The sequence below is a fragment of the Pelmatolapia mariae genome, linkage group LG7, assembly GCF_036321145.2.
Source record: "Pelmatolapia mariae isolate MD_Pm_ZW linkage group LG7, Pm_UMD_F_2, whole genome shotgun sequence".
NCBI classification, from domain to species: Eukaryota; Metazoa; Chordata; class Actinopteri; order Cichliformes; family Cichlidae; genus Pelmatolapia; species Pelmatolapia mariae.
This window is the reverse complement of record NC_086233.1, coordinates 60446965-60465594: the sequence shown is the minus strand read 5'-3', so window position 1 is coordinate 60465594 and position 18630 is coordinate 60446965. Positions and strand designations below refer to the sequence as shown.

At 40.0% G+C, this 18630-nt stretch overlaps 1 protein-coding gene across 2 annotated transcripts in view; it reads right to left on the bottom strand.

Moving 5' to 3' along the window:
* Positions 1-4169: 4169 nt before the first annotated feature.
* btbd11b (BTB (POZ) domain containing 11b) overlaps positions 4170-18630 on the bottom strand; it is a 76161-nt gene continuing 61700 nt past the window's right edge. Inside the window, exons 4-17 of one of the 2 annotated variants that reach the window (XM_063480057.1) lie at positions 15663-15815; positions 15249-15414; positions 14429-14518; positions 12335-12436; positions 10563-10656; positions 10109-10244; positions 8834-9054; positions 8555-8733; positions 6980-7085; positions 6567-6669; positions 6015-6096; positions 5821-5889; positions 5584-5697; positions 4170-5471 (exon numbers count right to left, since the gene is read on the bottom strand). In XM_063480057.1, coding sequence (XP_063336127.1) covers positions 5262-5471; positions 5584-5697; positions 5821-5889; positions 6015-6096; positions 6567-6669; positions 6980-7085; positions 8555-8733; positions 8834-9054; positions 10109-10244; positions 10563-10656; positions 12335-12436; positions 14429-14518; positions 15249-15414; positions 15663-15815 — 1825 coding nt within the window. In that variant the 3' untranslated portion in view covers positions 4170-5261. The remainder of the gene's footprint in view (positions 5472-5583; positions 5698-5820; positions 5890-6014; positions 6097-6566; positions 6670-6979; positions 7086-8554; positions 8734-8833; positions 9055-10108; positions 10245-10562; positions 10657-12334; positions 12437-14428; positions 14519-15248; positions 15415-15662; positions 15816-18630) is intronic. The other variant, XM_063480058.1, reaches the window with a different exon arrangement.

Sequence of the window (18630 nt, the reverse complement as noted above, 5' to 3'; positions counted from 1 at the left end):
GAGCTGTTCCTTAACATTGGTTGCCAACCAAGAAGAAGAAGAAGAAGAAGCTGTGAGCCATGAGGGAGGGGGTGAGTGAGTGAGTGAGTGAGTGAGTGATGCGTTTATGCTACGATTCAGCACAGGGAGGGAGGGGGTGAGTGACTCAAATGTGCTGTTAGCATGTTAGCAGAGCGATGCTACTGTGAACCGAGGAGCTATTGTCTTGATGTGAGCTTTCTACTCAGGGTTTTTTCTTCCAGTTCAGAGCAGAAATGTTTTTGTTAAGAAACTGGCTGTTGCTTTTTTCCACACAATTTGAATTATAATCTAGATATATTTCTACTAATAAAATTAGTTTGCTAACAGCAACAGGGATGAGTCAGCTGGGCTTGTGAATCATGATTCACGAGTCAGTAAAGTGATTCTCGAGTATTGAACGATTCGTTCATGATTCGCACATCACTAGTTGGATGGGTCCCTCCTAAGGAGGCCAGGTCTCTTCTTCTGTCATTGCAAAATTTGCACATTGCCACAGCTGTAATTTAGCCACTTAAGCCCCACGCCCCCAGGTACCGGAAAAAAAAAGGAGGAGATCACGTTTAATCGGTTATAACACGGGGTCAGAAATATAAGTCCTGACATGTGTGGTATTAGGGCTGCCACGATTAGTCGACTAGTCACGATTACGTCGACTATCAAAATCGTCGACGACTAATTTAATAGTCGATGCATCGTTTGAAGCTTTGTAAGATCCCAAAAGACGCAGGAATAAGTAGTAGGATTTAAGAGTGTAATAACGGAATGAAACCGAAGATGGCAGCACTGCATGTACAAGGATGCCAGCTGCCGTTAAACCCAGAAGAAGAAGAAACTGTGTCCCAGAATTCATAGTGCGGCCCTGCTCAGTTTCCAACAATGGCGGCAGCTAGTTAGTTTTAATATCTTATTATTCTTTCTGGGTCACAAAATAAACGTTTAACATATTTTCAGGCGAGAATGTAGCTGTGTAAACTTCAAATATCTGCTCAGTTTATCAAGACACCACATATTTTCAAAAGCGCTCCGACGTTTTCGGAGAGGTCTGTTACCCACTAGCTCGATAGCTAGCCGGGGGAAAGGCTCACTAGAGCCCGTGAGAACAGCGGACTCCCGGCAAATTGTTTTCAAACCCACCGCTGTCTTTCACTACTCAGGTTAAACATGATATATGAGTCACTTAGATAACTTAAAATGTTCTGTTTGGCTTTTTTCAGTATTTTATTTGTTCCTGAGTAAATCGGTTTGGCTGAGATTAAAGTTATAGTTTTTACACAGCTGAATAAACGTCAAGCAGACAACTGATTATCAGAAGTGTGAGATGCTCGAGAATATACTCCGATGTCCCGTTATATTTTAGATAACAAGGAGTTTATTAAACTTAACCGAAACAGTCTGCAAATTTCATTTAAATTTAATAAACTATCATCTTGTTTTTATTTTTAGTTAGCACATACCTTAAACACTTAAAGCTGTAAGCTAATGATAGTTATATAAGAGCAGATGCTGCTGGTGCAATAAGCTGTACGTTTTACGTTCAATGGATGCATAATCTGATTAGTCGACTAATCGCAAAAATAATCGGTGACTAGTCGACTATCAAAATAATCGTTTGTGGCAGCCCTATGTGGTATCCACAGAAACCTCCGAATCTCAGCTAAAATCTCATATAAACCATTTCTACAACCACCAAACACAACGAAAACAAGCCACGATTAAACGAGCAGTTACGTGAAACGTGACAAGTCCGCTAAGCAAACAAAACCAAACCAGAAATTCTTCAGACTTCATGTAACCGGCTAAAGAAAGGCTAGTTATCTTCCAGAGCTATCACCAATTCCAAACACCAAGTTTCACCACGCTGTGACCAGTGAAAGAGCCACAAAAGAAGACCACAAAAACACATAGCGGCGCAAATGTGCTAAGACAGAAATTGGCTTACCATCTGATTTCCTTCATTATTTTTGCGGGTAGCCGGTAGCCTCGTGATTATCAGCAGTTACCACGGTGAAATAGCCCTTCGCCTTCTTCTTCTTTTACGTATTATTGGCGGTTGGCAAACAACTGAATGGTGCATTACGCCACCACTGGTATGGAGTGTGGACAGAAATCACGCTAAAAAAACCCAAAAACAAACAAACAAAAAAAAACACTTCATATCCTCCCAAACAACCTTCCTTCTCTCAAAAACTGAAACAATGCTTGATAACATTTATCCCCCGACTCCTTCTGTAGCAACCCTACAAGATCAAGTTTCATAGCAATGCTACTGAGATTTTGGACCAACCGTCTCCTCTCTACCGTATAATTCCGACACTGCAAAATAACATGCCCCAAGGTTTCATCCGCTCCACAATAATCACATTTCCCTGAGGCATGTTTCCCTATCAAGAACAGTGAGGAATTCAAACCCGTATGCCCAAATCTCAGTCTTGACACCACCACCTCTCTCGCCTACTCCTTCTTGTGGCTCTCCTTACTCCCACCCCCCTTGTCTTCTTCCCACTGTTTCTGCATCTACTCCTCATTTCTAGCTTACAGGGCTATTTCCGTCAACAACCTCCATTTTAGACCCACCTACAGACACGTGACAGGACAGGCGCCAAATTCCGTAAATTTGGTCCCACATGGGTTTTGGCCTTGCAACTTCTGATTGGTTGAAGTGAGTGAACATGGCATTGTTACTGTGATCCTATTGGCTCAAACAATTAAAAAGCAGTGTCAATCATGCAAATTGGCCAAAAGAAACCAAAGTTACAGCCCCTCAGATTTTAAAGGGCCAGAGGCCAATTAAACTCTCCATGCACACGGCAGAAAAGGCCCTTTGCCATGTAAATGTGTGGTTAATTCTTCAAAAATATATATTGAAAAAACAAGCATTTTTAGGCCTCTTAATAAAATTAATTAATTTCTGCTCTTTAATACCTAAAGAATTCAACTGACATAGTGTCCAATGTGTGCCAAAATTTGACATTTTTATACAACGTCTGGATATTCATGTATTGACAGTGCTGTAATTTTTCACTGTTTCACTTTAGAAACATAAATCTTTGCACAGATGATGTTTATATGTTGGTTACTGAATTTCTGGAATTAAATGTGAACTGAGGCATATTTTTAAAAGGGTTATATGCTAAAAAAATAAAAAAAATTAGGCGAGGATAAGATCTACTTACTTTTTCTGTGTTCAGTCCCAGTAACTTTGACACAGTAATATCTGCTGCAATATTTACACCTCTGATGAAATTTCACAAGTGTTAGCTTTATTTTGATACCAAGATTGTATACACAGAGTTTGTAATTGCAGAGAAATAATCAATTAATTTTGGGCATTTCATTTTCGAGCAGGAAGCTCAGAAACCCCTTTGGGGCATAAGAGGTTTTAAAGTTTTTTGGCCCTCAGGGATACCACTGACCTGGGGGTGACTCAAATATGTACAGCCAACATTTAAAGTGCTGTTAAAACAGAAGCATAGTGCTTATAAACCTCACATTAGCAAATTAATTGCATGGGTTCCAATAGGTTGGCAGCTGGTGGTGTAATGGTTAGCACTGTTGTATTGAAGTCCTGTGGCCTTTCCTGCGTGCAGTTTGCATGTTCTCCCTGTGACTTTATGATTTTCAATGCTTCCTCCCATAATCCAAAGACAAGTATATTAGGTTGATTGGAATGTGACCCTGAAATGTTGTCTTTTTTTTAAGTTACAAATTTTCCAAGGTGTAGTCTGCTTTTTCCCCTATGACAGCCTACAGGCTCCAGATACCCTGAACTGACAAGCGGTTAAGAAAACGTATGGATGCTACAATTATGAAGCTTTAGTTAATAAAGTAATGATACAGCTATTTTAAATATAGTGATGGTTAACATGACTGATGCAGTGTATGAACATTAATTTACGTTTTACAGTCAGCTGAGAGACTCCATGAACTAAGCGTGTTGTGAGGAATTAACATGTTTTGTGTGTGTCTTTTCATTTATTTGCACATGTGTCTGTGATGCCACATTAAACTGCCTACCAGCTGTGATCTAACCTTCTAGGCGTGGAGAACAAAATACTAACAGGGGAACCTTTAAATTTTACATCTGACAGAATTATAGATGTCCCCATGCTCAGATTTTTAGGCCAGAGACTACATCAAATAAATCTGAAAGCAAATACATAGTATTCTTTATATTAATCTTTATAGAGGAAAGATCACACACATACAAGTAATGTGGTTTCACAATCCTTGGAGAACATTTGATATTGTAACGTTCTCAGTTTTAGGACTAAACAGACCCAACGCCTCTTGCACACACAATGATGACACCATTTGACCGCAACACATTTATAGTGACCCATGCTGAGGACGAAGATAGTGTGGAAACAGGTCCTCAATGTAATCGTCCAACAGTTCAAACATAAAAACAAGTCACTCCTCTGACATGCAACATTTAAGCATAGATATTTAAAAGATGAGCTTTTTGTTTTTACAGCAATACAGTAACAGTAAGACACATGAGAAAACATCTGTGGATATATACATTAACTTACATTATCAATAGCTCTGTTTTTATGAACAATATTTACAGAGTTACGGTAAAAGAACAAGTCCTTTTTCCCTCCAAGTTGCCTAAAGTCACCTGCTTCAGTCACATTACAGCTGGTTGTCTTGTTTGGCTTTAGGGATTAATCATCTCAGGTCTACAGTAAGTGACTGACAAATATACAAATGAACTTGTCTGTACAGGGGCCACATGTGTAGGCAAATAAAAACGTGAGGCCGAACTTCCTTCCTCATATCCAGGGATAAACTGATGGCTTATCACATTATGCTGATGTTGTTTATTACCTCATTACATCGGTTGAATGTTCTCCTCTGAGTTTCTGTAGCCTCAGCTGATCCTGATCAGTTTGACATGTAACAGAGTGTAACACTACTTAGCTGATAGATTTTTGCTGAATAAGGGACACCGTTACAGTCATATATGTTATTGGCAAGTTGTGGCATAATACTGTACAGCTATCGTATGAATGTCATGTTAGTAGACATATATCAACAAGGCAGACAGACAGACGTGTTAACTATCTGTGCTAACAAGAAGCATTTTAGCAACTGATGAGCGTCATGGAGAGCAAGATCACGACACCTGATTTCACCTTGAAATCATTCATCGCTCTGATGCATATAAATATAGTGTCACAGCTCTGATTGCTCTCTGCTAAATCTTCTTAGTTTCTGGGTTTAGGAAACTCAGAAGTTCAGACAATTGATCCCTTGGAGGAGGACAGGTGGATGGACTGGATGCGAATAGCCAAGGTTTTCTCCAAGTCTCGCAGGATGTCACAGCCAGGGCTGTCGGGAGGTGCGTCATACAGCAGCTGTTTGAAGGGCTCCAACTCAATCAGGATTACCATATTCTTCAGAAAGTAGCCCTCTATATAGGATGCTAGATCTGGAGCATCGAGAAACTGAAGGACAGGGAGAATATATATCAACTTTTTCAAGATATCACTGATTTTATGTCACTTGAGCACCACTGCAACACCTCAAAATGGCTCACAGCACAGTATTAATTTTTACCTTGGTGTGATTGTAGATCTCAACACAAGTGTCTGTGTTGATGTTCTTAGAGCAGATAATCTCACAATGCCTTTGCAGCGCCTCCAACTGGAAAAACTTTGCTGCTGACAGAAGCTGAAAACAACAACAACAAAACAACTCAAAATTCAAGTTCAAATTGTAGTTTTTTTATTTAACTAAAAAGAAATGATGATAGACATGTTTATGATTCGTTACTCAAGACACTAATGATCTAACCTCCATGACATCAGTGTTCCTGATGTGCAGAGCTTCTGTCCCTCCACAGTACAGATACTGCATGACAAGCTGATAAGATAAGATCCATAATTTACAGAGTGCACATAGAAAAAAAACACAACACATATATTTAAAGGAACATGTGGCTAACATTTACTTAAAACGTCTGCCTTGTCAAAACATAATAACACTACCTGAAATATCTGAAATTTGACATTGCTGATTTCAATGCACGTGTTTTCACCACATGGTCTGTTAGCTAGAAGAGTTTTGAATCTGTAGAGAATGATAAAGAGACAAAAGGAGAGAAATATCACAGGTTGGTTAACTTGGTCATGTTTTAAGAACTCACTGAATGGAAATAAACACTACTAACATACAACAGCAGGGAGAATACACAAGAGTGGAGACCAAATTAACTGGCATTCTATTACTTCTTTCTATAATATTGTAATTTGCCTTATGAGCCTTTACTTATACCCTACTTTGGTATAAATAAATAAAATAAAATAAAAATAAAATAGAGTTAAAAATCCCTTCAAGATTACAGAAGAAGAAAAAAAGACTAGAGATTCACCTGATAAAGTTCAAAACATCAGAACTCACAAACACATTAAATCAAAAGTATTTTGCTATATTAAAAACAATTCAGAGTTGGGGTAATCGTATTTAGCAGGACCTTAGGGTTACAAAATATACTGTGTAAACATCCTACAAGTGCATTTTAAAGGCAGAGGTTTAAATACCTGTTGGAAGCTGTGAAAAGCAGAACTTTGTGGGCGTAAAAAGGTTTCCCCTCCACCAAAAAGGTCACATCAGACATTTCTTTATTGTTCAGGAAGTGGGGATCTGAAAGACACATGACCAGAAAAACATTATGTTTTTCTGATTTTCATAAAAAGAGCAAATGGAGTGTTCAACCTAGCCTTGTTACTCGTTCTAGACCCATTTCAGCTTCATGCAGTTGATTGTATTGACCTGAAAAGTTCTATTCCAGTTCTGAACACTAGATGGTGTCATGCACACTTTCTAATCTGCATTTACTAGTAAGGGCAGACTAAAAAAGATAAGACAAATGATTCTGATGCTTCTGCTGCGTGCCTGTATGTATGTGAATACACTTTAATAATTAAATGAAATGATGAAGAAATATGCTCACCCAAACGTGATGACTGCTTCTTCTTGATCTCTGCCAGTTTGGGGATGGGGTAAGGGCCGTAACACTGAGTGAAGATCGCAGCCAGCTGCTGGCTGATCACTTCATTCTGACAAAACACAGACAGAGTGACAGAAGAGGGTAAGCAGAGCTCACCTTGGATGCATCATGCTAAGCCAGCATCCAGGAGTCTATGTTATGTAAGAGCATAAGCACATACTGCACGGCGCGCCTCTCCCACACAAACAGCCCCGACGCAAATACCAAGAGAGGTTAAACTTCTGCAGCCTTACCAGGCTTAGCATCCACTTCATTCAAGCAGTTGTTCCAGTAAAACTTGTATTTATGGATATTTCACACATTACAAAGGGGATCAGATAGATATCAGACTTATTTTTCACACCCACACGTCCTTAGAGGTTGCTGTGGTGGGAAATACAGCGACAGGCTGAGCTACTGTAGGAGTGAGATTAAAAGGAAAAGACAGGAGATTTTCTTACCCTTCTTCTAAACTTTTCACTTGTGTGTGTGCAGAAGCAAAGTGAAGGTAAGGAGGGGTAGAGGCATGCTACAGCACAAGCCTTATGTGTGCAGTCATCCTGCTTGAATGCAACAAACTTCTAACAAATATGTATTTCTGCATTGTCTTCAAAATTTTCTATGCTGACAAGAGAGATAGGGAAGCAGTGAGGTAGAGATATACAGATATACATTTAATCAACGTCCTCTAAAATGAACTAAACACTAAGAGGCTGAATGAATGCTTCAGAGGAACACGGCAGCAGAGTGTCTGGTACAGAAAAGACAAACCTTGATGTCTGCGGACCTCAAGGTGATGCAAGCAGAGCCTCTCTCAGAGATGAGGGTCAGTGGCCCGAGCCATACATCAACCAAGACAGAAACAAGGACTGACACTGCAGCAATCCAGCGAAGCATAGCATGTTTGGAGTGTACGAGTATATGAGTATGTGCGTGTGTGCATGTGAGAGAGGTATGCTGCTGGTATCAGACCCATGCACGTGACTCTCTGTGGCTCTGCTTGTGTATTTCATTTATATGAGTGTATGCACACTCACAATCTGAAACTGTGCAGTGTTTTTTTTCTCATATCAGCAATGGCAGCTAACCTATCATGCCATCAGGGCATTATCAAGCTTAAGTCACAGTAGACAAAGCTAAGACGAGTGCCAGGACAAGGACAACAATGAGCTGGGTGAACTCTAACATTGCCTACCAAGGGAGCCTAAGCTGAAGTAATGAGACGAGGGCCTAATATGATAAACTGCAACAGAGAGGAACGGGCGTCTATCAGAAATCGTTATCATTTTACGTAATAGATATTGAGTAAGCCACTGGGGCTCTGTCGGTCACTGTGAAGCTGATGACCTGACTATGTAATAGCATTACTACAAAAAAAGAGGAGGACATGGCTGTGGTTTAGTGAAGAGCAGACACTTAAGAGGATGGAGACTAAAGTGTAGCTCTGAAGAAAATGTTCTTACTTTTACGGTAATGATCCAATGTGTCGTGACACTTGTCTGTGTTTTATGTTAACAGGAAACACACACAGGGCAGTACCTTGCTGGCTCTGAGGATCTGGAACATAAGAGGCAGGCCATGCGTAATGAGCTCCTCAGTGTACTCCTCTTCCTCAATGCAGCTGAACTCTTTCAGAAGACCCTGGATCAGAGGTCGGCGGTGCTGATGGAAACATGTGCGCAGAGACTCCAGCCAAGTGTGCAAAGTCCATGGGACTCCTAAGTTTCACAAGTACACCAACATGAAATAAAGAATGTGCCATTTCATACAAAATGAGATACTGTAGAAGTCACATGCACGCATTTCCAGAAAACCCACCAAGACTCCGTATATCTATGGTGATGTCTACATGCCCATGTTCAGCACTGTGGTACATGGCTTCCTTCAGAGCTTTAAGTTTGGCTTTTCCAGTTCTGATCAGATCCATCTGAGACATGCTTCTGCCTTCCAGCTCTGAGCCTTCTGCAAGAATCTCTTCCAATGACAAGACATCTCCTTTCCCTTTCTCTGTGTGGGACAACAGCTTGCGAAACACATTTCTACAAATCAAAAAAGGCAAAAGAACAAAAGCAGAGAAAAAAACTGTGATTAGACTGAATGGATTTCAGGACTCTATTTGACTGATTTTTTACCAAAAATAAGTTTGCATCTCCAGCCCTGAATCAGAAGTGGGCTAGATTTTTAAAAAATGGAAGGACTTGAACATGATATGATAGTAATTGGGGTCGTTACTGTTGTAGTCTGCTGGCAAGTTAAAATAAATCGGCTCAATGGAAATAGCTGCATTTTGATGAATGGGTGTGGCTGGATAAAAAAAGAGAATGAGCCCATAAGAAACAAAAACTCAGAGGGTTTATACAAAGAGCTTTATATTTGTGGCATGTAAAATATACTATATTCAGTGGTAAACAGCAATTACACACATGGGCTTTTATACAATTTCATGCAAAACCCACCTGAATAAAGATGCTTTTAGCTTAAAAATTCAAAAATACAGTTTTCTAGCCTGAAAAATAACTAGCAAAAACCAAAAACAAACAAAAAAACTACTGGTTTGATATAATGCTATATTTTACAGGTCTATATTTCAGAATGATTTCCACCTAATTTGCAAGAACAACCACATAATTTGACACAAAATGAAGTGGAAACATGTAATTCAAATGGAAAATTCTCTGCTAATTACAATTTTTGCTTACTGGCAGCAAGAAAGGCAAAGACACAAAAATAGAGACCGTTTATACAGATAAGCTTGTAAAGCAAAGCATTAACAGAAACTATTCTGGATCGATTATTAAAAGATAGTACAGTATTGTACAGAGTACACTGTTTGCAGTGTAACCCTGTCAGTTTTGCCATTTTATTAAGCCAAACTTTTAAAATATTTTTGCAGAGTTTTAAGTCTTAACAATACTTTGAAAACAACAGAAAGACAACAGGAGGTTACTCATGCAGGAAACTGAAGACCTGTGGTGCTAATTTTACAGGCGTCCTCTAAGGAAGTTGTGTTTGTACATAAATAAGATTATACGCCGAGTACACAGTGCTTGTATGTTTGCTGTTGAAGGGAACATGAATGCATTCATCACCTACCTGTGCCCATGTGCTGCTGCCAGGCTATAGGAGTTCATATCGCCTTGTGGTGCAGTAGAAATTCCATTGCGGTACATAGTTCCCACCATGGGGTCAGCGCCTCGCTCCAGCAGCAAACTCACCAGCTCAAAGTTACCTGCACATGAAAAATGACTGGCTCAGTTTAAACACGCACACACACACGGAAATAATAAGATTAAATGAAAATGAGACCAAGAGAAAGATGAAAGAGAAGCACACATTTCATCATTTGTTCCACATTCATGGCTCTATTTGTCTTTATTCTTCCAGCCCCCAGGAGAAGCAAGCTTCTAAACTTGTAATTCAGCCACTGTTCATGCTGACACTCAGGTGTTGTTATCAGCTGAGTATAGATGGCCAGCTGCTGCTGACAGCATGGTGCGATACAGTTGGGCAGGAGGTGGAAGATGGGAGTCGTGCTGTGTCTTAGTACCTGCAGCAGCAGCCAGCTGCAGCGGTGTCTCCGTGTAGTTCTCCATCCCATCCTGCAGGGAGCCTTCCACGTTGGCTTTGGCATCCAGCAGCAGCTGCAGGTGAGGATGCAGGTGAGCATGATTGACAAAGAGAGAGAGACAAAGAAGAAGACAAAGAGAGCAGAGTGAGGGGAAGAGGAAGAGTCATTTGCTAATGAGTCTAATTTGATGTCAGGATGGTAGGTTTAACCTAACTGGCTAGTTTAAAACACTGCCTATTATTTTATCTCTTTAAAACAGAAGTGCTACTTTTGGAGAAATAAACTAAATAGATGAAAGTCAAATGTATGAATGTCAATTTTGGCCAACTTTAAGTTTAGTTTTCTTTTTGTCTGTTTTGTTTTTTTAAAATGCATTTTACAAGTCCCATATACAGTAGTGTTGTTTGCTATTAAATGTTAAAGGTTGCTAATTTTCCATTAGTTTCTTTATTTTCACATTACAAAATTGTACAAAAATATATAATAAGAATAAATGTAATAAGAAGCGAAACCACAACCAAAAAAGCTGGAAAAACTCGATTACAGACAATCCAGGAACTGAATCCTTTTTTCTTGAATATTTTAAATATATACAGACAATGTTTCCACACCTAAAGACATGTTCTTAACTTTACCGTATGTAGGCTCTTTCAGTGATATAAAAGAAACCTGGCTGCTGCAGCAAAATCTGTTACTGTCGGCCCAAATTCTGCTTTAGCAAGCTCTAAAGGCATGAAAGATTTAGCGCCTGGCACATACACTTATGGGATGCTGTTATAGGTTCTTTGAGGCACTCTTCAAGTGTCTTTCAGTACCTCTTCCCCAAAAACCAGAGAACACACAGAAATGTGCAAGTTGTCTGTTATATTTCTAGCCATTTTAAGATGTGTATGATTATGATAAGAATTGAACCAGCCTACATTCAGGGCCCTTTCAGGCCAGTCCAGTTTAACTTTACTTTATCAACGTTCAGATAATTCAGCTGTACTATACTTCTAGGAAGACTTATTTTCAGCGAAAGTAAACTGCTCTTCAAGTTCTTCATATAAACAGATCCTATCAGAAATAAACAGAAGACTTAAAATGACACTGACTGCAGGATATTTGATAATAATAAATCAATTTTATTAAAATTATTCATTTATTTATTTATTTTTAATGAGATAATGATCTAGACCATCTCCTTAATGAAAGATATTTCGTGAATTTGTTACATTTTAATGGTAATACTTTCTATGACTTTACACCAAATTGACTCTTTTTTTAACTTCAGGGTTTCAGTTTTCTGATGCCCTCAAAGACCAAACTGTAGCACTACCAAAACATTTTCCACTGGACTTTAATGATTCAAAATCAGATCCCTCAGAGGGCAAACAGAAATAGTTAAATGAGTTCGATAACAATTAGGCTGCTGTGTTTCCATTTTCCACTTGCTAAACTCAGTTTGATCCATTTGCTCAAAAGTGCAAATTGACTGGAGGTAGCCATGTGCTGACCTAAAGCATGGCTGCACAATCGCCCTCTTTAAATGTATAAAGCTCATGTTGTATATATTTAGCAACTAGGTCATTTTCACAAACGGAAAATAAAGAGAGAAAGAGAGAGAGAGAGGAGAAAACTCTTAGTGGAGAGCCGTCATCATCACCACTGAGAAGCTTTGATGACAGAAATGGCAATGATGACCAACCATGAGCTGAAGCACAACAAAAGGTCACGATGAGAGAATCACAGGTGAGAAAGAATGTCACTACCTGCACCACAGGCACATGTCCGTGTAACACAGCGAAAGTGAGGGGCGTCGCCTGCCGTGTTTCGGGAAAGACTGAGGGGTGCTTGTGCACTGAGTTTGGCACCTGGGGAAGGGACACAGGTAGGTGGGTTGGGTAGGTAGGAGGGACAAAGGTGAGGGAGAGAGATACGAAGCCATTAAATCTACTACATGGCCTACGAGGCACAAGACAAGCAGCTGAAGGGAGGGGAGAAGGGGAGAGAGCAAGCTCTACAGGAGAAACTAGAGTAATTAACCAGGAATCATGGGGCTGCAGAGGACATCCTGCCACTGTGTTTGCCTCCTAATGAACACGATGAATTGATCTGTCTAGTTAGGCCTTGTCCTAATGGTTTCACCCTCATTTTTCACCCTCTGCTTTGGCTTTTTCTGACAGCGCTCTGAATTGACCTCTCCAAGGCTCAGCTCGTTGGCCAGGTTTAAAAACTAAAAATGTGACATACACGAGACACAGGAGCATGAACAAAGCACAAAGGGACATGTTTTTACTTAAACTGCTCTGGGAGAAAACGAGGCTGGGATGTCCATTAGATTTTATGAATTGGTACTTAATAGTGTCATGTTGTTGTATGAATCAGGTACCAGCTGAATACAGAAGAGTATACAGGGGAAATACACATGAGGGGGGCATGTGAAGTGCAATGAAACAATAATAGTATTTTTTATTACTTACTGTAGTTACTGTATATTGTGTAAGCTGGCCAAGGTTTTCCTCTGCAAGAGCTACAGTCTATACTATCAGACTGAGAAGAGATTCTCTGTTGGAGCACTCTTACATAATAAGTGTCAAGAGCACAAGGTAATAGCACTTGAACCAACACTGAAGTCAATGTAGACTATATAGGCAAGCATTATGGAAATTCCCCTTAAGTATGACAGGTCCTTCATCCTTACATGATTTATAAATCTAATATTGGCGAGTCCACCTGTCAGCACTTTGGGGACATAACCCTTATCTTCTACATGTCCCTCGAGAACACCATCCTCTGAGTTTGGGGAGATAATCCCAAAGTTCCACTTTGCTATTTTGGCTTATTCAGTATTCCATAATTAGTAAGTAATTATGGATCATTTTGGATAGGAAAATTATTAGTTCACTTAAACTTTTCCCATTACTGGAACCTGTAGTATTAGTCCGCAGGGTCTTTTTTTTTTCTTATGTCCTTTGATTTAGAAACCAGTAGGAACTATTTATCATTGGTACCCGATTCATGCAATGAAAGTACACGATAAATTTTAGTCTGCTGAAACAAAATTCATACATAATACATTTCAAAAAATGGAAATACACATGCCTGAAATGAATTTTAAAGTGGGTCTTTAGGTTTTAGTTGTTGACAGTGCTTTGTGCTTTGGCCAGCTGTCATGAATGCAGTGGGCTGCAAATCAACTCTGACACAATAGCTGATGGGACATGTTGTTGCTGAAGTGACTAACGGAGATCAGGATCATGAGACCTCAACTGAATGACCTCGCTCATGTCTGCGCAGAGTCAAAGGATGCCGTCACGATTCTCCGCGGACTCTGTGAGGAATCCTGTTTGCTTTAAGTCAGCCGATCTCTATTTTTTCCCGGACATAAAAAAGAATGAGTCAGCAGGAAACCTCTGTGTCACGTTTCACACTCTAACTGCTGAAATGCAAATAGATATCAGCGTATAAGAGCACAGCAGTGAGTGTCTCATGATCTTCACCTCTTATACATTTAGCAGCACGACACATGGGAGAAAACGAGAGGAAATGACGGATGACATGTTTGGTTTTCTCCAATTTAAAGGAAAAATAAGTATACAAATACATTTGTTACATTAATGTGTACCGTTATTTCAGTACTATTAATTTAAATTGTCTACATATAAAATGGGCATAAAGAGTGCTAATGTCTGACAAAGAGACTTCAATTATACTCAGCAGCTCAATCTTATAATAGAAAAAAGGTAAACGATATTTCTATTCTCTAATCAAAGCAGCCTGGTTCAGTTCTGCTGACTTCTGCTCAATGCCAAAAGCAGAACAGCAGACATAAACTTTTTCTTTCTTTCTTTTTAACCACTGACCTCGCTGTTAATATCTGCTCCTGCATCCAGCAGCATCTGCACCATGGCTTCGTCTCCACGGACACAAGCGTACATCAGCGGGGTCATACCCTACACAAGTAGATGCACAGAGAATGAAAGCAGCTGCGATTTAATCTTTCATTTTCTTGAAACACTCAGTGACATCACCAAATCCTAAAAATTCGCTCCAGGACATGATTTTCAAGCACTTTTCTCGGGGAATGTCATGTTTCTTATTTGCCCACTGAGTAATGTGAACTTGAGTTATACCATTTGTTTTTAGCTACAGAACAAGGGTTAATGCTTGGTCTGCTTGTCTTCTTGACAGCTCAAATTCAGGGTTGAGTTCGATGGCAGCAATATTCTGCTTCTGATGAACATTTTAAAGGATACCACATGAATTAAGATCTCCTCTGGGCCATCTGGGACACTACCCGAGGCTGTCTGACGGACACATGCAGCACAGCGCTCTGTATGTGAAAGCTTCTGCTAAGCTCAGCCCTGAACTGAATGTTGATTTTCCCAAGGAAAATCAGGAGCTACACTTGCAGTATTCCCCTGATGATTTATTGTACTTGAGGTGGAAGTCATGATATAGTGCAGAGCTCTAATGCAGGAAAATATATGTCAAAATAAGATTTAATATGCATAACTGCCTTTTAGCTCAAGAGTCAGCACTGTGCTCAGAAGCGGAGGAACCTCAGTTTACCAAACAAACAAAATAAACACTTCCACAGGCTGTGTATGTGTGTGTTGATGTGTTCATGAGAACAAATGTGCCGGTATATGCATTATTAAATATGTTGACTGTGTTTCTAACCTGCTCACTCATGCTGTTGATACCATCCGGCCCTAGCAGGTTGACAGCCTGCTTTACCAGGTCTGTGCGTCCACAGCTGAGCATGCGGAAGCCCAAATCCTGCAGGAACTTTGCCTCAGTAGAGGCAGCATCCAGTTTCCTTGAGGCACAGAAGCAGTCATCCGTTCTGAAAGGCATAGCACACAAAGTGAGTGCAAGCTGACAAGTATTACTGTTTGCTACGTGCAGTGTTTTCTCTAAACACCTTGCAGGCTTTATTTCTTGACACTACAGGGAGGACGTGAAACACGCACATCTTTCCCTGCATGTATAATTGACATGTATGCGTGTATGCTTTTTGTGGGTTCAGATGAAGAAGTTGACTGCACACATGTTCTGCAGCTCAAGCGCAAGCCCACTCACTCCCGGGCCTACCGGAGCTGGCGGGGCTCACAGTCCACTCCAGGCAGCAGCAGCCTGGCAGCCTGCCGCACATCATCGCTGTCCACAGTGAAGCTGCGTCTGTGCTCGGTGTGAACCACAGCTACACGCACCCACTCCATCAGAGGCGGCAACACCAGAAATGGCCTATAGAGGGAGGTAGAAGCACACGTAGTTGCCACAATAAACACAGTGAAGTCACACTTGGTGTGCGCAGGCATTTCGCTAAAACAGAATTTGCATGTTATTTTTTTGCCACTGTTAATTATTGAGAAAAAGATTAACTCACTTTGAAGACCCTAAATCAGAACATAAAAGAGGTGTTTAGATGTAGAGAGGTTGTAGACCATATATAAATGAAAAAAAATTATCATTTTAATCTGCTCTGCTCTTGTTTAATGATCTAAAGTCTGTCATAATACCATAAAATACTGCCCTGCTGTTGCTTATTGTTTAATAGAACATAAACCCATATGCCACAATGTACCATATAAACCAACACAATGCACTGCAAATTGGGGATAATGCATTATAAGACTTATATGCCTTTAAAAGAATTGTGATGTCATAATGCTGCCAGGAATTACATGTGTCATCATTTTCACTTCACAAGATCAAGTACTGCAGTTCCTCCTCACGTTTTCCTATAATGTATTTCAGTAATTATAAAAGATCATTATCAGTTAAGGTAAACTGATTGTGTGTTTGCTTCCTTGGAAATGTACAGTACTGCGGCGTTCAGACGGCAGCAGGTAACAACCATTATACATCATACATCCTGTTCTCTGACAGAGAAGACTGAGAGAGCACACAGGCGTTTAAAGCCGTATTTGCACAGAGCAAACAATCTAGGTTGCATTACCAACCAGGCAAAACCCCCATGGGCTCTCAAACAAGCTATGTTTACTACATATCATCTGGGCTTATGTAATTAGATTCATTTCAAATGAGTCTAGCTCCTTCATGCTCCATGTTGACCACAGCTGAGAAAAGAGAATCAAAACCCAGCGCCAGGACCACAAATGCTTCAGTTTATATTGAGCTCACCTTTATTAAAGTTGTCCTCTTTGCATGTAATCAGTAAACAGCACAGAGAAAACCTCAGGCGAGGTCGTATTATTATTCCACCATCACCCAAAGCCTGTAACTTTTTTTTATTATCAATACATGTGGCAATCATTTTCATTTATAACAGCCTGATTGCTCAGCGTATAAAATGTCAGTAATAACAAGAGATGCCCATCATTAATCCCTGAAGCCGTGTTCTGGCTTTAATTATGTAAAATAGAATAGCTATGAGAATAAAAGAATTCAAAACCTCTACCTCTGGCCTTCTCTCCTCCACTCATCCTGCATCAGTGTTTACAACAGCCATATGGAATCCATATGAATGGAAATACAAATACAATATGTGTGTTCACTTTTGTGACTGACTGATACAAAAGCAATCTTAAGTGAGTTGGTAATGCAAAACATAATGACACACCCCCATGCTTTATAACTACAGAAGAACAATGACTTTTGAAGACCTTATTATGTAATATAATAGGACAAAAGTCTGACACACGCTATTGTAATGCAAACAAAAATGTTTTTAAACAAACTGATATTTACTTTTTAAACCAGTTATCATTTTAATTATATAACAGCATTTGGACGACAGTAGTAGCAATTTGTTTAGTTTCTTTTAAAAAACTCTGACAGATGATTTGACTGTTGCCAAATCCAGAAGCTGGTTATGTGTTTGTGTTTGTGTGTTCTTCGCGGATTTATTAATCAGTATGTCGCTTTACAAAGGATGTCTTAATGGCCGGGCTGCCCTTGACACACGCTGAGTGCACAACTCTCTCATCTCTGCTACTTTAAGCTGACAGGAGGGTTACTCAATATTAGTTTGATATGCTAAGAAATGCAAACCCTTGTGTTTGTGTTTTACTCTCTTCAAAGGAGCCTGACCTACATCCACGTGACATTATTACTTCTGCAGACTTCATTAAAGCTCTGCACAACACCTAATCAAGAGTCAGGGAACGTATAATGCCAATGCATTCCTTCACAAGCCCAGTGGAAACTTTGGTTCACAAGCAGTTCAAGGTCGCCCTGTTTCCATGCAGTGCTCTTTAAAAGTGCGGACATTCTGTAAGGAAACAGTTGAAATCAGAGGGATTTCCTTAATGTTGGGTCCAGAATTGGATTTAAAATGACCTAAAAAAAAATATAATAACATGCGCTAAACGTGATGTTGGTTACAAACGGTGGAGCTAAAGCAGACAGAAGTTGGATATCTGGGACACACATTAAGAGATAAATTGCTCCACGACAGGTGATAAAAGTCTGGACTGCTCAGGCTCAACTGTCAGCTCTGTATTCCACAGAGGTTTCTACCAAAGCAGAGGAAATACTGAACATACAGCGAATAAATGTTTCATGAGTAGAAGTGGCAAAGAAAGTGAACACTGTGGGAACATGTATCCAAACACTATGGAAACACTGCCTAATTTTCATGTCACATGTGTCACCGTCAGAGTCCCACAGCTTCCTGAATATAAATTCCCAATAGGGCAGTGGTGGTAATTCTCAATGCAAGTCTGTTCACGGCTGCTCCAACTGCCCCTTCCTTCCACGACTCAGGTCACCCAGAGGGCTCGCTCAAGTAGCCAAGACGTTGACAATTCACTGTACTTTCCTTCCAGAGGAAAACATCTGGTCTGCCATTTCACGGCTTAGCACAGAGAGCCAGAAATACAATAATAAAGAAAAAATCAGTCAGCAGAGGTGTACAGTTGCAGCAGAATGATCTCTGCAGAAGCAGCATCACCACTGGACTGTGTTATAAGGTGAGGAGGAGGAGGAAGAGACATGCAGAAGCTTTGATTGTGTATAACCAAAGGCAGTTTCCACTTTTTGTCCCAGTGACTTGTGGTGTGCCTTTATTATTACTACTAAACTAATAAATTGTAAT